At 50.4% G+C, this 20,161-nt stretch overlaps 8 protein-coding genes across 8 annotated transcripts; 3 read left to right on the top strand and 5 right to left on the bottom strand.

The window, feature by feature from the left end:
• Nucleotides 1-353: 353 nt before the first annotated feature.
• Nucleotides 354-2,041, bottom strand: BGZ61DRAFT_478461 (major facilitator superfamily domain-containing protein; the record flags this gene model as incomplete). Its single annotated transcript, XM_046249014.1, has 5 exons — nt 354-531; nt 582-732; nt 787-998; nt 1,056-1,773; nt 1,837-2,041. The coding sequence occupies 5 exons, from the start codon at nt 2,039-2,041 to the stop codon at nt 354-356; spliced, it is 1,464 nt and encodes a 487-aa protein (XP_046103515.1).
• A 984-nt stretch (nt 2,042-3,025) lies between these two features.
• BGZ61DRAFT_494284 (amidase signature domain-containing protein) lies at nt 3,026-4,851 on the bottom strand (the record flags this gene model as incomplete). Its single annotated transcript, XM_046250751.1, has 5 exons — nt 3,026-3,424; nt 3,477-3,978; nt 4,031-4,098; nt 4,147-4,530; nt 4,585-4,851. The coding sequence occupies 5 exons, from the start codon at nt 4,849-4,851 to the stop codon at nt 3,026-3,028; spliced, it is 1,620 nt and encodes a 539-aa protein (XP_046103514.1).
• Nucleotides 4,852-8,074: 3,223 nt separating this feature from the next.
• On the top strand, nt 8,075-9,739 carry BGZ61DRAFT_353776 (aminotransferase; the record flags this gene model as incomplete). Its single annotated transcript, XM_046240551.1, has 6 exons — nt 8,075-8,402; nt 8,463-8,809; nt 8,867-8,954; nt 9,009-9,174; nt 9,234-9,432; nt 9,485-9,739. 6 exons carry the CDS (start codon nt 8,075-8,077, stop codon nt 9,737-9,739), a joined length of 1,383 nt encoding a protein of 460 aa, XP_046103513.1.
• A 1,613-nt stretch (nt 9,740-11,352) lies between these two features.
• On the top strand, nt 11,353-12,366 carry BGZ61DRAFT_452755 (alpha/beta hydrolase). Its single transcript, XM_046245994.1, has one exon. It carries the CDS (start codon nt 11,388-11,390, stop codon nt 12,252-12,254), a length of 867 nt encoding a protein of 288 aa, XP_046103512.1. The 5' UTR covers nt 11,353-11,387; the 3' UTR covers nt 12,255-12,366.
• A 248-nt stretch (nt 12,367-12,614) lies between these two features.
• On the top strand, nt 12,615-13,775 carry BGZ61DRAFT_588770 (chaperonin 10-like protein; the record flags this gene model as incomplete). The annotated part of the gene is made up of 2 exons (XM_046256546.1): nt 12,615-13,073; nt 13,178-13,775. Exons 1-2 carry the CDS (start codon nt 12,694-12,696, stop codon nt 13,773-13,775), a joined length of 978 nt encoding a protein of 325 aa, XP_046103511.1. The 5' UTR covers nt 12,615-12,693.
• A 658-nt stretch (nt 13,776-14,433) lies between these two features.
• On the bottom strand, nt 14,434-15,957 carry BGZ61DRAFT_518272 (uncharacterized protein). Its single transcript, XM_046252356.1, has 2 exons — nt 15,693-15,957; nt 14,434-15,627 (listed from the first exon to the last, which is right to left on the bottom strand). Exons 1-2 carry the CDS (start codon nt 15,846-15,848, stop codon nt 14,494-14,496), a joined length of 1,290 nt encoding a protein of 429 aa, XP_046103510.1. The 5' UTR covers nt 15,849-15,957; the 3' UTR covers nt 14,434-14,493.
• Nucleotides 15,958-16,463: 506 nt separating this feature from the next.
• On the bottom strand, nt 16,464-17,466 carry BGZ61DRAFT_478455 (RTA1 like protein-domain-containing protein; the record flags this gene model as incomplete). Its single annotated transcript, XM_046249013.1, has 3 exons — nt 16,464-16,918; nt 16,983-17,231; nt 17,319-17,466. The coding sequence occupies 3 exons, from the start codon at nt 17,464-17,466 to the stop codon at nt 16,464-16,466; spliced, it is 852 nt and encodes a 283-aa protein (XP_046103509.1).
• Nucleotides 17,467-18,621: 1,155 nt separating this feature from the next.
• BGZ61DRAFT_532924 (uncharacterized protein) lies at nt 18,622-19,895 on the bottom strand (the record flags this gene model as incomplete). The annotated part of the gene is made up of 5 exons (XM_046253927.1): nt 18,622-18,944; nt 19,003-19,070; nt 19,130-19,509; nt 19,564-19,668; nt 19,722-19,895. 5 exons carry the CDS (start codon nt 19,893-19,895, stop codon nt 18,622-18,624), a joined length of 1,050 nt encoding a protein of 349 aa, XP_046103508.1.
• Nucleotides 19,896-20,161: the final 266 nt, after the last annotated feature.

Genomic DNA, 20,161 nt, shown 5'->3' with positions numbered 1-20,161 from the left:
CGTCCGCGACTTCGTCCGTTCGGCTCCTGATCCTTTGGGTTTGTTGTCTGTATTGGATATAATCAAGGCAATGGTGGGCGGTTAGTGGCAGCGAAGATGGAATGGTTCTGCGAGTAGGTCTTGTGTGATTTATTTGATCGAGGGCAAACGGCCCTTTATATCCAGGTCTGGTGCCTACAGGCAGCAAGGTTGGGACATGAGAATTGAGTTGAGAGCTTGGGACAAAGGAAGATATGCTAGGACTGTGTTGAATAAGTTGCTGTATTTCTCGGCACTGGGTGTGGTCTACGTGTGTGCCTTTATTGTTTGCAACCTATAATAATCTCCAAACGCTGGGAGTAGATGGTGCCTCATCAAAGGATATACTTGAAATCCAAAGACTTGTCACCTTTTTCTCCATTATCAGACACTCCGTCAGCCCTCTGCTTGGCTTTAATCTGGTTCCTCCTCCTCAAAATGAAATAGATAACCACAATACCACATCCGGCCAGAAACTCCATGGAGAGACTGACGGCGTTGCCTAGAATGTAACTGTGGAGGTCAGTATTGGCCAGATAATTATGTTTGGTGGGAGGGATTACCGAGGCGCGGTGCTTGAGGGGTAAACCTGACCGGAAACGACGCCGGATATGTTGGCAATGGAGACGAAGAATGGCAGGGCTGCACTTCGCTTGTGGTCTGGCTTGATGTTGTTTGATACCCAGGCAACTAGTAGGGTGTTGTATGTGTATACTGGAGATGGCGTTAGCATATGAGGTCCTGTGGCAGTTGATTCGAACTCCTTACCGCCCGAACATAGGAACATGGCAAAGAATCCCGCACCCGCCACAGGAGTTCCAATGGCGATAGCGTAGCCAACAATGACAATCAACGGCACAAAAACGGCCACGGCGGCGCGCTTCTTTAACCGATCGGACGTGAAGGTGACAGCGGCGAGGATGAGACAGCCTGTGACATACACAGGAATCGTGAGGTAGTTGACCTGGAGAGACTCAAAGCTGCATCATGTGTTAGCAAATCGCGCAATGAAGCTCATTAACGTGGACAGAACATACCCCAAGCCCCTGATGATTGTAGGCAAGAAAGTACCAAATCCGAAGAGGGGAACACCAGCACAGAATAAACTGAGAGCGGCAGCCCAGACCATAGTATCTGTAACTGCCATCCAAACGTAGGACCACGAGAATTCATCCGAGCCTGTGTAGGCGATGTCGCGTGCTCTACGATCCTTCATCAACCTCTTCTCGTCCCCCTTCAAGAACCAAGCCTCTTCCGCTGAACGAGGAAGAGTTGCCCAGCATGTCAAGCCAAACACGATGGAAACGGCACCCTCAATGATGAAAAGCCATCTCCAAGCCTTAATACCCCGTCTGTCTCCCATAAGCTGGATGGCGTATGCGATCAGACCGCCAAACGCGCCGGCGAGCGCCGTGGAGCCATACAGAACCGCTATGCGCTTGCCTTGACTCTCGCGGGGATAGATGGTCGATATCAAGAAGCTCAAGGCGGGGAAGATGCCCCCCTCAGTGAAACCCAAAATGAGACGGAGGACGACGGCTTGGGTGTAGTTATGGATGAAGCCCGTGGCGATAACCACCACACTCCACATTACGATAGCAGTGGCAATAACCGAGTTGGCACCGTATTTCTTAACAGCGAGGACCCAAGGGATTTCGAATAGCACAAACGTGACGTAGAACAAAGATGTGAGATTGGCAAAGTCATTGCCCTTGAACTTCAAGTCTTCCTCGAACCCGAAAATACGAGCGTTTCCTAAGGCGTTATCAGTAAACCCATTGGAAAACTTGGCCGGGGATGGGAGGATTGTAGACATACCGATGTTTGTTCGATCTAGATACGACAATACTTGGATAATCACAAACTGGGGGAGAACATATCGGTCGAACTTTCTGACAGTAGCCTTCTCCTTCTCGGGGTCAATAAAGACTACGGTCGTGGCATCTTCGGCGGAGACACGAGGTTCCGCCTCGGGAGGGACGTCACTTGAGGCCTGTTTAACTTCGTCCTTTTCAGTACTCATTGTGAATATAGAAGGCGAGGTTTGTAAGAGAGGAGCCTAGGTCTGGTGTGGAAGGGGTGGACAAGAGGGGGAAACTGGGTTGGAATCGTTGTAATATAGTGTGGGACAATGTCTCTCAAATACCAGTGGGATTATGAACACCAGACTGTCGTAAGCACACATAATCACCTTGATCGGCAGTGACTTCTTAGATAGGCGCTTGGCATTCCATGGCGTGTTTCCTGGATAAGGCGTGCTGATCTCCGTTGCCCGCAGAGGAAGGACAAGGATGGACTGATAACCGAAGACGAAATGCGAACAGAGTCATGACGAGAAAGGCAAAGGATACCCGACGTATAGACAAGCGGGGCTCGATTGAAGAGCAAAGACGGCAGATACCCCCGTGAGCTTCATGTTTTGGCTACTGACAGCGAGGAGCTAACCGCTCTTTGGAAAGACACACGGTCGGAGGCTTTGCGAACAGGCATCGCAGCTATCAGGCACTGTTAATTCGTCCATTATGCTGTTCGATAGCACGGTCGGATTTGCGGGGCCGTCGGACATTGTGGCAAAGATCCGCGGTTGATGTATAGACATGGATGTCGATGTGGAGTTGCCAGCCAGGGTCGACTAGTGGACGGATATGCACCAGGACGCGGATGTAATCTGCGCTGTTGTGAAGGAACGTACTGTAACATGGGCGAGTGAACTTGTTATAACTGTTCATGTCTGGGGCCCTTTATGTGAATGGATTCCTTGTCCTTGGCCTACGTACAACGGCCATGTGCGATGTAAGTTGTATCTATTCACCTTCAAGTCTTGGGAGCGGTACCCCCTGTCTATCCAACTCTTATCAAGCAAGTTTCGTTTGGAGTGCATCAATACCCACAATTGAACTAGGACGAGCCTTCTAGGAAAATGGGTCTAGATTAAGCATTGGTCTATCTAGATATCAAGTTCTAGGGGTCATTATCCACCCGCCTTGCAACCGCCCCCATGCCCCTTCTATTTCCGGCCCATAGCATGCTCAATTTCTACGAGGGCAGCCAGGACCTTCTCATCGTTCTGCCTTCGTCCAATGAGCTGTAGACTCACTGGGGCATTGGTGTACTTCTCAGGACTGTACATGTCGTAGACGAATTTGTCCTGGTCGTTCTTGGGCACGTAGCTGAGGTCCTTGGGATCCTTGGCTGGGTCGACGGTGGTGACGGGGAACACGGCTCCGGGGTAGTCCAGCAGGTTCCAGTGTGCCGTGTATCCCCAGTACCGTGACTGGTCGTGTGGTGTCGCGGCTCCGAATGAGGGGGGGCAGAGGATGACATCCACCTCCTTTCCATCCTTCGCGCTGGTTTCGTTCCAGGCGCGGGAGTAGGCTGTGCGATACTCATCTCGCTCGACGCAAAGCTGTAGAAAGTGTCAGTACGTGGTTGGGTCTAAAGAATAAAGTAATTCTCACCTTCCAAAGTTCATGCTGGGTGTGGTTCTTGACGGTTGGCTGCTCCTGAATGATGAACTTCGTCAAAGGCAGGATGGGCTCTCCGCTTTCTTTGAGTACCTCAATGGCCTCTTCACCACCGTCTGGCCAATATAAAGCCGAGATAATGTCCCAGGCCTTGGCGTGATCCAGGGGCTCGCAGTCCCAGTCGACAACCTCCATGCCTGCCTTCCGGCATGCCTCTGCGACCTCCTTCAACGCTCGGGTCATGGGCGGGTGAGGCTGCACAACACCGTCCCACCACTGGATAGCGATTTTGAGAGGCTTCGTAAACTTGTATGGCGTCCACTCTTTAGCGGTGAGAGAGGGGTCTATGCGCCAGGGCTCTGATGAAAGAGCGACTTTCATGAACAATTCCAGTGCTTCACGGTCAACAGCCATGGGGCCTGCGGTTGAGGCGATGGTCTCTTTGCCGGCCATGATGCTCCTTTGGCCCGCTACTGAGACGCGCTTAAGGGTCGGCCTATAGAGTGTTAGCATCGGTATAACTTCCGTTTGAATGATGAGAGGCGTACTTGAAACCGTAGATACCAACATGGGCAGCTGGACATCGGATGCTACCACCGATATCGCCACCAACGCCCTGTTTTTGTTAGATGCGCTTAGTATTCCAAAGAGGCACTGGACTTACAAATATGCTTCCACGCATGCCCAGAAGTGCTGATTCTCCACCACTGCTTCCTCCAGACGTCAGGTCGCGGTTGTAAGGGTTGACAGTGCGGCCAAAGACGTTGTTGTTGGTCTCCAAGTGCATGATGGTTTGAGGCTGAGTTGTCCTGGCATAAAAGACACAACCCTCATCCCAGAAGGTGTCATAGAGAATGTTTGATCCATGCTTCTTTCCGATCCAAGCCACGAATGATGCCGTGGTTACGACGTCTGGGCCAACCATGCCGTGGTGTTCTTTGGTGGAAATGGGCAGGCCGAAGAGCATGCCCTTAGGTTCAGGCAAGGAGTCAAGATGCTTTGCTCGAGCAATGGCTTCATCCCACATGAGACCCACGATGCAGTTTGTCTGGGGTTGTCAGCCTTTCTACTTTGGGGGTGGGGGGATGAGTGATGATCATACTGCAGCTTGTGCGAGGGCGGCGCGTCGCAAGAAAGCCCTGGTCACTTCTTCGACTGAAATCTTCCTCTCGCGTAAAACGGCGAGAAGTTCGTTGACAGAGTAGTTTTCTGTGATTTCAATCTCTCGCGGAGTTAGAACAGACTTGGCCAAGTCTTGGGAACTGAGGGGCAGCTCGTCCGGGACACCCTCCAGCTTGGGCTCAACCTTGGCAAGGGAGGCATCGCGGTTGGCTCTGGCCCACGATGCCTTGTCCTCCCACGACTTCATATCCTGAAGAGCAGTCATTCTTTTTTGATATGGCAGCGAAGTTTTAAGCTGGAAGCTGTAAAGAAGACAAGTGAAGAAGAGTGGGATGTGAGATGATTACGAACGACCAAAAGTGAGTGAAGAGAGTCGCGGAGAGTCGCGGATTGCACGCAGGCAGTCACGGGTGCAGGTGTAAGTGGAGCAGCGAATCGTCAATTCTCGGGCCGACAGGGAGCGTTTGACACGGCAAGTGTTGGCGAGACGAGCGGCCGTAAGCTAATTAGTAGCCACGCCAGATACGGGCAAACGACAACATGTTCGGCATTGCTTGTATGGGTATGGATACCGTCGGGCCCCGCAAAGCCGAGCCCACCACCTCCGCAAACAAAGCGGGGTGCTGCTATTCCCGCTGCCCCAGAACATGGAGGGTGCTGTCTTAGCGGGTCTCAGCAGGTCTCAGCAGGTCTCTGAACAGCTCTTATCGAATCTATCCAATCTAGGAAACCAATCTTTTCTACCCCCTGAGCCCTGCGAATAATAGATGTCTTGCCTACCTGGGCAGCCGCTGTAGGCTTGATCTATGCAACGTTCCCTAACACCCCGAACACCGGATTCTCTTATCAGGCGTGTTCGTGTTATCTGCACCCCGCCCGATAAGCCCGTATCCCACTCATCTCCACAGCTCTTACACGCCCGATACGCCGAGACGTCGTTGACCTATCGTGGCCCCTGATACGGCCGCTGTGTTCTCGACATTCGCGTCGGCATTTCTTCTACGACCTAGCTTTATATTAACCTGTCACCTAAATCACAGCGAATAGTTCAACTCATCCCCTCGGCTAAGCTGCAGCTGGGCACAGCGTTGCCGCGTCTTGGGTGCGTTGGTATCCTGCTCATTCGTGTTTCACCTGCCTTTCTGCTCATGGCTGTGTAGTCAATTATCAATTATCCTCTGAGATACCCTCCTCACTTTGCCTTCGGGGTACTTGCCCCTCGTCGACAACCCCGACAAAGTGACGGCCTTTGAGACTCCATCCGGTGCGATAGTAACCTAGCCGTGGCCATCAGTGCGCCTTCAAATCTGATCACCTGGCATGAGAGCCCACGTAGCGGCTTGTTTTACCTTTGTAAGTTCCGAAGATGGGACAGGTGACTGAAAATGGTGGTACAACCACTTGCAAGTGACGAAAACCATCTCCCTGCTGGCTGCGGCATTCTACAGCTCGGGGAAACCCTGCATAGACCCGAGGCCTTTAAATCCAGTTCGCAATGTCAATGAATCCTCCGTAATTATACCTATCACGACATCATCGGTATGTGACCTTACGAAAGCAGCCTCTACCCAATACCAGTTCCCTTGAAATTATCACTAATGTCGTGGTCAGTTATTTGGGCGTCGCAGCCGGCCTACTGTATTTTACTGCGTAAACAGTTGTTAATGGGATTGGAAGAAAATAAATTCTTATTCTACCGGACTTGTTGATGTGGCCTACGCCTTGAAAATGCCGTTCTCATCGTCTATGATTGATGGGTACGTAGTCGGCTACACCTCGACGATCCTTCTAGCTACACTCAAATTCAAGCCTCATTCACCCTGTAGAGCCCAAGATCCACACTCGCGCGGATCATGTGGTAGATATCCTTATCGACACAACCTCCTGAATATGCCTGGATATGCTTAAATGGGCACCACTGTTCCCTCTGTTCATCGCTCGCGGTGAAATAAACGCCCAGGCCCGTATTGGTCTGGCTCGCAAACGACTGCGAAATACGTTGGAGAAACGGCAATTTCAAAATGTCTCGAGAGCCCTAGAGGTTCCGGGGGCGCTCTAGGATAGTTTCGCCATGCCTAAAATAAAGTGCAAACCGACTCGTCACATATTCTAGATGCTTAAAGAGGAGATCTGCTACCGGTAGTAACTTATCACACTCCTAGTATGCATCAGATTCCTAGTCATCGCAGCAGACATTTCCTGTTGAATTCCCACACTCTGCCCCGTTAAAGCGCGATGACCCGCGACATGCTCGCTAGTGTGGTTAAGCACAAGAACGCAGTAATTGGCGATTATTTACTCACATCAATGATGAATGATGATTTGGATCTGACAAGGATAAATTATGATTATTGTTTGAACAGTAGTCCTTCGTGATTTCGACTCCACAGTCGTTAGTCAGGGTGGTCTGGAATTTAGATTAAGTTCCTAATTAAGTGTCACCAACTCGTTTTTTAAGCTGGCCCTGGCTTCGGATCCTTGACCTGCGAATCTTGATGTGCAGCATTGTTGACTGAGCGTAGGCTCGGAGAGATTTGAGTTGGATGGAACGAAGGGCTGGGACAACAGACGAGCCTAAAAATGATGCCGGAACAGGGGTTACGGTTTTGGATAGCAAGAGATGTGGCAAAACACCCTGGCTCTCTTTTATACGAACAAATCAGGTCTCACAGCGCTGAGGAGAGAGGCACACTACTTGTCGTACTACGTAGTAATTAAGCCAGCGGATTCAGCGGGAGCGTTACTAGCTGCCGTAAAACACGTTGACCGGCAGTCAAATAGCCTATTATCTCATTTCGGGTGCACCAAGCCGAGCCCAAGCGTCCACGACCAGGACGTCCCGGTGTCGGTGACCGCTGAACACGACGCCGCTCGTGGGTGTGACAGGCCGGGACGATGTGTAGCGCTGAGCCAATCGGGAGACACTGAATGCGTAAAGTGGTGACAGCGGAAGTTAAAAACACCGCCAAATACGCCAAACACGCCGCCTTATCAAGGCAGCGTCCGAACACAACTCCGTCGTTAATTATCGAGCCAGCGGCACGAGGCGATAGACAAGGTTCGCTGTTCCTTGATAGGACTAAGGCACGAAGCCATGCAGGTTGCAACCGTCTGATTGATGGGAGCTGTAGCCGGCGTGGTGCGCGTGACTCGATTTACCTCCGGCATCGTATCGAAAGGCGGCAGATACACAGTAGTTAGCGTTATCAGCCGTATCACCCCGGACGGTAATGCCGTCCAGCGCTGATTGAGACCCACAAGGGTTACCTGTGTATATAGGCTTGAGAGTCGATCTCTTGTCATCGCCTTTCAGACTCATCTTCTGTACACATCCCTTGAGTAATTGACAGACTGCTGTTTTACCTTCGTCTCACGACTAACAGTCATACGCGTCCACAGAAGCAACGATGACGGTGTCCGCTACCGCACCCGAGATGGGCCCTCCGACTCCAGAGTCTGAACGAGACGGCATGCTTGGTGACCTGAAGCAGGACTCGCCGCCGAAGAGTGCCGTCCTCCATCGCAGCTTGAAGAGCGCACCGCTCCAGGTGGTATCCGGGAAAGGGAAACATCTAACCTTCTCCAACGGCCATTCGATTCTGGATACGACCTGCGGCGCGGCAGTGGCATGCATTGGATACGACAACAAGCGGGTCAAACAGGCCATGATCGACCAAATCGACAAGTTTTCTTACTGCAATTCTATGTTTTTCAGTCACCCCGTGGGCGAGGAACTGGCGGCTGAACTGGTGCGCGGGACTGGAGGCGCGATGGCCAAAGCATATATCATGTCTTCTGGTACGTTCTCTCGGCCTGAATGCCGTGTTGAATTTTGACTGACGGTTCTTTCCCCTCTAGGCTCAGAAGCAATGGAAGCGGCTATGAAAATGGCTCGTCAATACTACATGGAAGTAAGCCCACAGCAGCCCAAGCGAATCAACTTCATTGCTCGAGAAGGCTCTTACCACGGTACAACGCTGGGCGCCCTATCGATGGGCGGCCACGTTTCACGGCGCAGCCTCTTCGTGGACATGCTCCTACCCAACATCGGTCGGGTGTCGCCCTGCAACGCATATCGAGGGATGGGTCCAGAGCAAACCGTAGAGCAGTATGTCGAGCAATTGGCCAATGAGTTGGATAGCAAGTTTCAGGAACTAGGACCTGAGACGGTTTGTGCCTTTGTAGCCGAACCTGTGGTTGGAGCGGTACGTTTCCTAACACAGAATTGGTTCCGTGTGTTGCCCGACTAACGCATACTTCAGGCCCTTGGCTGCGTCCCGGCAGTGCCTAGGTATTTCAAGGCCATGAAGAAAGTATGCGACAAATATGGGGCTCTACTCATCCTTGACGGTTCGTATATGATTATCCTTTATATCTGAAGGCCGCTTACTAACTTTGAGATAGAGGTCATGTCTGGGATGGGGCGTTGCGGGTCGCTCCACGCTTGGGAGCAAGAGGACGTGGTTCCTGATATTCAAACCATGGCAAAGGGATTGGGTGGAGGCTACGCACCAATCGCTGGAATGCTTATTAACCATCGGGTAGCTGACGCTTTAGAGAGTGGAACTGGGTATGCTATTTACACCGCAGCAACCCTCAACACCAGAACAATGCTAACTCATCTCCAAGAACTTTCTCGCATGGCCACACCTACCAAGGGCATCCCGTGGCGTGTGCTGCCGCACTAGAAGTGCAGCGCATCATCCGAGAAGAAAACCTGGTCGAGAATGTTCGCAACACTGGAGCGTACCTGGAGAGCCTCTTGCACGCACACCTCGACAGCCATCCCCACGTGGGCAATATCAGAGGCAAAGGCCTCTTTTGGGGGGTAAGTAAAACGCAGTGAAAATTAGTAGAAACCTCGCTAAGTGGATTTCAAGATCGAGTTCGTTGCCGACAAGGCGACCAAGGAGCCCTTCCCGCTGTCAGCCAACATTGCCAACACCGTGCATCTGAAGGGTTTGAACGACCTCGGTATCAGTTTGTACCCGGGAAACGGTACCAAAGACGGAATTTTGGGCGATCATGTTCTTCTTGCCCCAGCGTATAACAGCACCAGTGAGGAGATTGAAGAGATTGCTCTGAGGGTGAAGGATACGGTAGATCGGACGTTTGCTGAGCTCTCTGCAGCCTAGGGGTTCGTATTTCGGAATATAATGGTAATTTTACGGGTTTAATGAATGGAGAATAAGTGCGAAGAATGTTATTCATTTAACTATTGGTGATGCAATTGGATTACATCGACCTGCTCATCCTAGGGTTGACATCCGCATTCATGATGTCACTGAACAGTTGACGTGCTGTCAGGACAAACAAGAGCAAATAAAACAAGTCTCCAAACCTAATATTATTTCCTATCGCAGCCCAGTTCATGTGAGGAGTAGAGGGAGATTCGTCAGCGGCGTTTGACCTGCCCGTCGTTTGCCGTAGCGGAACCGCCTCCCCACAATGCGTACGAATGCGAACCCGGCCATCAACCACGAGACTCGGTCAAGCATCACTATATTCCACCACTTAGGGGACGCGCTTGGTAAGCGAGAATTGACCCATAAAGAAATAAAAGCAAAACAAAAGGCCATTCATTTACTTTAGCAGCAGGAAGGGACGGAAAACAACACCCAACTCATTAACTTACCCTAGGGGAAATGCACAGAGAGTCGTCACACAGGCGTCTTGGCCGGTCAGCCCGAAGCTGCACCAGATTACGCGTATGAGGTCGGGCCAGTCTGAGGCTTATGTCTCCTGATAGGGAAGCATCTCATGAGATAGAATATCGGGTCGGTCGCAGGAAGGTTCGCTGGCAAGGCATCAATGGGGCCTGCGGCAGCCCGATATCTGAGGGAGGTCGAAGACGGAAGTTGGACAGGGAACGTAGTGACGGCAAGAAGGCTCAAATAAATCTCTCAAAAATGAAGGCAATCAATTAATAGACTCCCTAGCAGCCTCGAGCCCTTTCGGCCTCTCTGACTTCTAGGAAGAATCTCTGATGAAAGGAAAAACGATGATTTCCCCCAGTGACGGCACTGACCTCCCCTTTTAACCCCATCCGGGTCACCCTAGAGACATCCCCGCTAGCGACCAGCTAGCCCAAGTGTCCCTAACCGCCTGTCACATTACTTCAGGGATTTGCTAGTTGAAGCTTCTTTTCATCGCCGTCGCCGGTGCCGGTTTCGCTTGCTCCAGAGCCGTTGGAGTCCCCGCTCGTTTAGTCGGGCGAAAGTCCAGGTTCCGGGGGCTCGGTTTGCGGTATCTTCGGCTTGACCGGGGTGACCAAGGCTGTTTTGCCGTGTGCTTTTGCTGTGCGTATTTAGCCCACTTAGTATAGCCAGGGGACGCCCTGCCCGAAGGCTTCTAGACGTGGCTTGGACGCATTGCTCCATGGGTAGTCTAGCATCCTCTTGCCATTGACACACAAGGAGCATGGGTGTATCAGAATTACTACGTAGTAGCATCGTTCAGAGACCGAAAGGGGAGCATGAGATGCACGTCCGTCGTCGAGAATAGCGTCGTGCACAGCCCACATAAAGGCCGTGTTCGAAATTACCATGCAAGGCACCCCAGCCGTTCTTGAGTCTTAGGGAGTTTTAGAACATTTTAAACTTTCTAGGCCTTTTCCGGACCTGCCGAGTCTGTGGGATTCGTGATCCTTGATTCCCGTTCTTCGTATTTCACGGCTCGGCACTCATATTGAAAATGCGTATATAGTCGCCCACTCGCCCATTGAGTTATTGTCTATCAACTGGAATAATTCAGCCACTCAAGTTTCTTATTCCTCATAACAAGATGATCTTCTCTTCGCTTGTAGCCTGGACCGCTCTCTTCAGCGGCGCCAATGCCCTAGCCATCCGCCAAAACACCCCGGTCTGGCTCACTCTCCCCCCTACGCCAGAACTTCCGTCTCCTATCAGCACCAAGACGACTCCCATCAACGGTGTTAACCTCTGGATGCAAAAGTACAATGAGAAGGCCAACACCACTCCCATTGTCATGGACCACGGTGGCCTTGGCTACTCGGCCTACTTCGGATCCGTCATTTCTCGCCTCATCGCCAAGGGCTACTATGTGATCGCGGTTGACCGCCGAGGCCACGGCCGCTCAACGTTCAACTCCGGTGATCTCTTCACCTACGATCAGATGGCCAAGGACATCTATGACCAGCTTGCTGCCGCTGGTGTGACGAAGTACAATGTAGTTGGCTGGTCAGACGGTGGCATCACCACTCTCGCTGCCCTCATCAACCCGACTCTTGCGAAGCCCATCAACAAGGCCTTCATTTTTGGCGCTTCTGCAAACCCGGAGCAAACCAATGCTACCTTCTCCGACACGGCAATCTTTGCAGAGTTTGTCACTCGTTGCCGCACCGAATATGCCCAACTCCAGCCCAGTGCCAACTTCACCGTTTTCGCAAACAAGGTCGGCACCATGGAGGGCACGCTGCCGCAGATTTCAGACGCACAGCTGGGGACGATTACTGGCAGCAAGGTCATGATCGTCGGAGCTGAGCACGAGGAGGCGGTCAACCGGGATGTGCCAGCGAAGTTGCACGCCGCCATCAAGGGTAGCAAGATGCAAATCCTGCCTGGCGTGAGCCACTTCGCACCATTGCAGAACCCGGATGAATTCACCACGGCTGTGACCAACTTCTTTTGAGACATGCTTGCGTTAGAAAAGTAATTAGTTAGAGACATTCAGGAGACTGCCCTAAGCATCTAGAAATGAGGGTCAGTTGAAGACCATTCCGATGATATGAGACCTCTTTGAACATAATCAACTCCGAAGCACATGCAATTCATCGCAACTTTGATTAGGACCAAATTAGGCTGGTTGGGATCTGTGTGAATGTAAGAATTGATGACACGGGGATATGCCAATTTAAATCCGACTGCAACGACTAACTCCGTGTCGATTCCGTGCCATTGACATCATTCGTTTCCACTTTCAACTATAATAAGTAGCGGCAATCGATTCAGAGGACACAGGCGTGTTAACCAAGAGAAATCATTCCTAAGAGTTCGTTGGTGTTGATATCTTCTTAAGCTATCGAGGAATACATTCGCGTGCTTATGAGCCCTCAGCAACAAACCCCAACATGGCATCGCAAAACACCAAGTATCTCGTCCAAGGACAAGGCGGTCCATTGGTGATGGAAACCACTGCAAAGCCGGCTATTCTAGAGCCCACAGAGATTCTAATCCGCCTCAAAGCCATTGCCATAAATCCGGCCGATTGCAAAATGATTGATCAGGGCCACAGGATCACTTCATGGCCTCTCGTCCCTGGTCTGGATGGTGCCGGTATTGTCGAGGCTGTTGGAGCCAACGTGAAGGACTTTTGGCTGGGAGATAGAGTGCTCGCACTCTTTACGCCTGGAAATCGGAGTGGATCATATCAGACGTTTGCCGTGGTACAAGAAAGAACAGTGGCCAAGATACCAACAACATGGTCCTTTGAAGATGCAGCAACCTTAGGGTATGTGTTATTCTATTTCCTTCTCCTTTACTGCCCGTCTCGTCTGTACTTTGCATGATTCTGCTGGGAATTTGAATCTAGGGCTAATACCATCCTATAATCAGAGTATGTTACATGACTGGCATAGTAGCGCTCGGAATCGGCTTACGGACTTCACTGCCGTTTCTCAAAGACGGGCCAACTACAGAATTCAGTCCAGCCTCCGTTCTGGTCCTTGGTGGCAGCTCTGCACTCGGCGCAGCTACAATCCAACTTCTTCGTCTTGCAGCACCTGATTGCACCATCTTGGCAACTAGCTCCGCAAAGCACCACAGTACCATCATTAACACGCTTGGGGCTGACAGGGCCTTTGATCGAAATTCGGCGTCACTAGTTATGGACGTGAGGTCAGCAAGTCCAGGATCTCGAGGCGTGGACGCAATCATTGACGCCGTTGGCGCTGGTGGCACCCAACCAGATGTTTTTGATACATTTGAAATTAATGGGCCCAAGAAATATGCCCAGGTATGGACCGGACACGAAGAGATCAAGGTGCCTACGGGAGTGAACTCGGTTATGTTCAGGGGTCGGGATCTACCCAACCTACAGGGAGGCGAGAATATAATGCAAACCTTACAAGAGCTGCTGGAGCATAGAAAGTATAAATTACACTCCACGTGCACAAAGTGGGTGACGGATTGGGTGGGTTGGAAAGGGGCCTAGAGCTAATGTGTGAAGGTGTCAGTGGAGAGAAATTGGTGGTTACAATATAGATTCAGATGCCGCATGCTGGTTGGAATTAGGATAGTTGATATTTTTGATACGGTATCGGCTGCCTATAATCTGGGATCGCCCTTGTTCGAATACTCTTGTCCCCAAGACAACTTATGCCACGGGGTTGGCAAAAATGTGAAGACTAGGTTCATTCGACTACGTTTTTTTTTCTTCGATCTGTCATGCATTTCATTTCAATTCTTTAAAAAGTTTGTCCGCTGAATTCACCCGGGTACCCAAGCCTCCGTATTTCGGTATGAAAACGCCCTGCCGATCTATAATTAGGTTGCTATTAAACCGTAGAGACTGGAGCCTTGCGAGGGTTCCGAAAACGAGCCACGAAGCAAACGATGAAGTCTTGGTAGACAAAAGCGGTGCCCCAGTGCCTATAATGGCAAATATGAGGGAGTTTTGACATCATCTAACATTCTATCTCTTGACTACGGCAACTACATATACCAAGGCTGAGTCAGATCTAGGAAGGAAGCTGGACTGGGAGGATCCTAACCGGCCACTAAGCTATTTTACTGGACTATAAAGCAACATCATCTACACCATCTTTTTGCTCCGGAAGTACATGGAACGAGATACAAAGAACACATGTGTAGCAATATGTTAGATATTCGAGGTCGTGTCTACTTCTAAAATGTCTAAACCGTAAGATCAATTATTCAACCACAATTCGCCTACATTCCGGATGTCCCATTCCTTCGGCCTGACTTTGTTCAAATTCTTGCACGGCCCAGCTCATTGCTGGCCACCAATGACTTGGCAAAAGCTCCATGATCGCAGCGAACTCCTGTTCAGGAACTCCGTCCATCCACCAAAACGCACGGCACTTCTTGGCAACCATGAAGAAGTACCCCAGAATAGCTAGTGCTCTGGAATTCTTTGCTGCCAGAAGGTCCACAAATTTGGAGGGTACTTTAAGGAAGAAGAAGAATGGCCTCGCATGCTGTAAGTTAGAATAGAGCGATGAAAGAAGAGTCAACACTTGGCGGTAAGCTAATAATGCGTCATCGTTGCCAGTCTCCTGAGTGTCGGCATACTCAAGTAGGAATTGGAATTTGTCGCTAGGTATTGTCTGCATTGTGGCCTGCCGTAGCTGAGTGAGTCCTCGAAATTGTTGGCTCATTTTCCAATCATGTATGAAGGCTTGTGCTTGGTCAAGCACTTGAATGCCCATCTCTAATGAACGAAACCAATGAAGAGGCGACTGAAGACCAACTCCGGAAGCCAGGTAGGAACGGTTCACGCTTGAGTAAACAGATACCAGAGCGCAAGTCGCAGCAATACTAACGGCGTTCTTCTCATCGAAGCCAATTTGGATTTGCTCTCTATGATGTCGTATTGCGCGATCCATGTACTTATGTGCTGCCTCCTGGAGAGTTTGGTCGGACTTGGCATAACGTCGCAAGTGAAAAGCAGAGAACCCAAGCAGCGCATCCATGACATGAGGCGATTGAACTGCCTCTTCCACAATCCAGAATGCCCAGGTTATTTGAAAGTCAGTCGATTGAGTCGTCATCTGTAGGTAGTGATGGAATAGACGAAGGTCAAGTAGCCGCTCTACTCGTGTTCGGACACCAGTGGAGAAGAGGTCTTGTGACGAGATAAAGCGGCCGGAGACAATGGACGCATTTGTTTGTGTTGAATGTGCTGGCGAGGTGGCGGCCTCGTTTTGGGTTTGATCATGGTTGGGGAGAAGCCTCGGATGTTTTTTGGAGCATTTTGTGTCAAAGTATTCACACTCAATTCCCAATCTGGTGCAATTGCCACAATTTGGCCGATGCTCATCACACTTGAGAAGAAATTAATTATAAATCCAACTCCCTTCCCTATAATGAGCGGAACATGAACTCTTACCTTGACTCGGCGGCTTTTGCATGGTGTGCAGCCTGTTCTGGACTTATGATGCCATCGTCGCAATCCAGCCTCTTTTTTTGTGCGGGCTGGAGAGCGGTCGGCAGTCGGCCTGGAGACGCCGGCATTTGATTGTCGGGAAACTCGGTCCGGAATCATGGAAAAGAGATTCCTTGAGGCCTTTAGGCCTTTGGGAGGGGTGGCAAGGAAAAGGGAGGGGGGGAAGAGGGAATTGTTGACGTCTTGACCCGGAGAAGTCTGATCTAACGTACCGACCGTCAAATAAGCATATCAACAAACAATCGATTCACGGCGTCAAGGCGCAGGAGTCGGCCATGACGACAGCAATTGTGGCTTAGCTTATGCCGGCACGAGCGGCTGCGACAGGTATGTGCAGGGGAGCCTTGACGATGAGGTCTCGACTAATATTGGCTAGTCTCTTTGCTGAAGTGTCAGTTTAATGAGATTCACCAACCGCACGCAGTGACGGAAAGGAGCGTCGTTGTGGATCTCAGGAATCATAAACTCAAGCACGATCATTAGTGGGGAAAGTAATTTAAATCCATTCCTTTTCTATACTTGGATGATGTTTTTTGAAGCCATTTGATTCGAGCCCCTGCTTGCCCTGCCGGAAAACCAAATGGCTTGCTTATATTGATGTAATGTCCATACTATAAAATACATGTATAAGGATTTATGTAGAAAATCTTGCGGTCATCCCGGAACAACACTGCCCAAACTCCCGTCCGTCAGGATGTGAATGCGGCAAAACCACTACTGACCCCGATAGGACGAGTCGTAATCCGTCAGCTGCATCTCTGCGTCCGAACCATCCACCATTTTCTTGCCTGCAATGAGATACTTGGATGGGTGGAAGATGTTGAAAAGTGCACTAGCAATCAACATCAACGCCGCATCCAGGACATAGATGTAAACCTCCTTGGATTGTAGCTCTGAGTCGTGGCCCATGGCGTACTCGATCAACCGGAAACCCGAACGAATCAAGATGAGGACGCTCGTGACGTACAACACGGCAAGGAACTTTTGCCAAGGGGTGTCGATGCTGGCCATTGTCGACGTTGGGTTCTTCCGTGCCCTGGCGTGAAAGAGGCATGTGACGATCATAAAAAGGCTGAAAAAGAGCATCTGCACGACAAGGCCGCCGATAATGATGGACTCTCCCGTAGACCTCTCGTCATCCGTTTCTGCGTTGACTAGTTTTCCGCCTCCTATGATGAGATGAGTTGCCTGGCCATCGGTGTATTCGTGCAGCTGGTAAAGATGATCACGTACCCATGCCCTGTAGTGCAATCGAGAGCACGTCGCCGAACAAGAAAAACTTGGTCAACCAACTTGGCCTGATCAACGAGTATTTCTCTGCACCCAGCAGGCGGATGAGTCTGCCCAGAATCATGTAGATCGACGCGGCGTAACAGGTAGGTCCGAGAAGGAGAAGCAGGGATTGCATCACGTACGGACCGAAAGTCCAGTCTGGCGACTGTTTGGCACCGATGGCCCGTCCGATAAAGCCAACCGTTTCAACTATATCGATGCTAGTGTCAGTGCATAGTCGACGTAAAACCTCGATGTTGTGATTCGAAGGGTGGCTTGGGGTATCGAAATACGTACAAAGAGAACCGATTAAGAAAGGGATGAAGAACCAGGTCTTGGTCTTCCAGATCTGATAGACGTGCATTAAAGAGGATACTGAAAATCCAAGGATAAAAATGACGGCAGCAGCAAGAGATGGGTCGTATTTATAATATTTGACCTCCATTTTTATCCCGAGCGTGGCGTAGAAACGGATTGGTTCAAACAAGATGGACGTTTATCGTGATGTGAGTGAGTGCGCGAGAAGTTGATGAGAATTTCGATGCAGATTCCAAAGCCCTTGTTAAAACGAGAAGGGACGCTTTATATCTCCAATGCTCGCTGCAGAGAGTACAGCTAGCTAATGACGTGTGCAGCATGTTTTCTTGCTCGGTTGGTTGCGAAGAGGTCGTACCGAGACTCAGCCCCGAGTAAGCGCCACTAGCTTACGCCGCGTTTTAACTCGACGATTGTCCGTCTTGTCAATGAAGCAAAGTTCAAGGGATGTTGGATGTCGGCAACAATTTGCTTGTCGGAGTTCGGGGGTTCTTAAGATACACCGGCATCTGATTGGTTGACGGTACGATGGAAGTCCGACATGGTCGGAGCTTTTAAAGCACCTCTGTTTTGTACGGTGATTGAGGTGGAGCCTTTGCTTTCCTAGTCCTCCGAGCAATCCGAAAAGTACGGAGTACCAATGGACAAGGATAGAAAGATGCGGCCATCTTGTCCTTTTCTCGACAGAGCTAAATTTCGTCCAAGTTTGTTTTATCACCGCCTCAGCAGGTTTCAGTGGATACGTCTCTCTCCATGCACTGACTCTCTAATTATCTTAAGCTTATCGTGGATCCACACACGGATGCTAGAAGGTGAAGAGAATGTTGCTTATAACGTCATAACGCAGGCGATTGGTACTGCTGTCGGTACCGCAGATCCTCGTGCTCACTACGGGCTTCAGGTCTTTGGCCATGATCAAGGGACGGCTTGGGTCGAGAAAGTTGTCGTGCCCCTGTGGTGCCACTATCTCGGTGCGCAGACAAAACTTCAATACAGGACTATGAAGGTCTGAGGGGAGGCATCAGTCTTGTAGTCTTTACACTATTTTCTTGTTGAGTCTCCGGGGCGCGACGGTCAAGTTGCAGCAGCAGCATACAATCCTTTTTTTTCTCCCGGCCTATTTCTTTGAAGACCCCAGATCTATACTATAGGATTATGCCTCCAAGTTTAGAATCCGAGTACCGAATGCCGCTTATCATCCACAGCGCCGTCAAGAACGTGCAGGCGAGTATGGCTATTTCGAGCTAAAAGGTACACTTCCACGTCACAGTACCATGCCCTAGAATTATACCTGCTCGTACCCTTTGGTTGAAACCTGATCGATCCTCTTTGTAACCCTAATCATTTGCTTTGTACTTTCGTCATCCTTGGCGCTCTCACGGTCATCTCCGCCAACGGCGGTTGCCAAAAATTCAGCATCAGGGATTGGGTGGTGTCTACCCTTAACCTTCCCAATTGTCACCAGATTCAAATCCCCTGAGCCACCTTGATAGGAGCTCTCGTCCTTGGCGAACTTTCTGATGTACGATCGGAGCATTGGCATACAGCCCGCAATAATCCCTAGGTCGCATTCAACCACAGTCCACAGGATGATGTTTCCGATGTCGTCTGGAGGGGAGACAAAATGTTAGCTATAGTATGATAGTTCGAAGAGGGCCCGACACACGTAGCAGGTTGGTGGTGTTTGAATAGACGGAAGTGTACGGCATTCGGATGATGGTCGCAATCGAGGCCCTGAAATACTGGATTAGCGAGACACCACTGATATCATCGTTGTGACACGAGAAACTTACAGCACGCCAAGGCCTAGGACCAGGGCGACCATCTTCTTCAACGTTTTCCGCATCTGGAGATTCCAAAGGATGAACACCGGGATGATTGCGACGGACCAGTCCGTCACGATGTTAACTGCCGAGACCGCATACGTCAAGGCGATGATAATCGATTGATCGATACAAGTTCCCAGAGTAGGATTCCATGACGCTGCTACCGGTTTGCAGCGGATCAAGACCGCGGAAATGGCAACCGCCGTTGTTATGACCGACACAGCAACGAGCCCCCAGAGAGTGTATATATATCGCCGCTTCGTAGCAATTCGTGCCAATGTCGCGCAGATGCTAGCTTTGATGAATACTGATCCGCTGACATAAAATAGTTGCCAGAACACGATGGACTGGAGGAGAGGATCAGCTAAACAAGAATCACTAAACCTGTAGAATGCACAAACCTTGGCCCCTTCCATCATCGTAGCGGTATTCATCTTCGAGTCGTAGGTGCCAATACCTGTAAGGGTTCCCCAGATAACAACTCCATTATGGACCATGTTAAGTGTCTGCCTTAATCAGTCTTGCTTTTCGTATGTGTGCTGTTGGCGCTGATACTCACAAATCCAACGCACATGAGCCAGTCTTCAAGCCCAAGAACTCCTGATGATACCCTCGCACTGACACGGAGCCCGACAACAGCGATGCAGAGTACAGAGAAGATGACAGTTACGCTGAGAATTGCTGCTGCCAGACCGTCAGGCTTCACCATTTTCCATTCCGTAGAATCCGCCATGGTGAGCCAAGAAGTCGAGAACGGCGGGGAATTTGGGATATTCGAAGAAGTTTTTTCATTTGAGATCTAGCGCCACAGGAGGCATTGGGAATAACGGCGAGGAGCTGTGATTATCAAGTGTCGCTTATTGTTGGCAAACTCCTTGGCTCATAACTACAGGGGAAGATGCTACGAACAATGCAACGACAAGGAAAGAACCTCATGTCTAGTGTATTACCCATTCGGCGAAGATTATCGTGGGATCAAAACCATGTGATTTGGTGAGA

Source organism: Ilyonectria robusta, assembly GCF_021365365.1.
Source record: "Ilyonectria robusta strain PMI_751 chromosome Unknown BGZ61scaffold_11, whole genome shotgun sequence".
Classification (NCBI taxonomy): domain Eukaryota; kingdom Fungi; phylum Ascomycota; class Sordariomycetes; order Hypocreales; family Nectriaceae; genus Ilyonectria; species Ilyonectria robusta.
This window is presented reverse-complemented; position numbering and strand designations above follow the sequence as displayed.

What these genes read in the sequence shown, in the direction of transcription:
- BGZ61DRAFT_452755 (XM_046245994.1), top strand. Translation starts at nt 11,388, where the DNA reads ATGATCTTCTCTTCGCTTGTAGCCTGGACCGCTCTCTTCAGCGGCGCC.
- BGZ61DRAFT_518272 (XM_046252356.1), bottom strand. Translation starts at nt 15,848, where the DNA reads ATGATTCCGGACCGAGTTTCCCGACAATCAAATGCCGGCGTCTCCAGG. An exon ending in GCAAAAGCCGCCGAGTCAAG is followed by an intron (nt 15,628 to 15,692) that starts GTAAGAGTTCAT and finishes TTTCTTCTCAAG; the next exon opens with TGTGATGAGCATCGGCCAAA.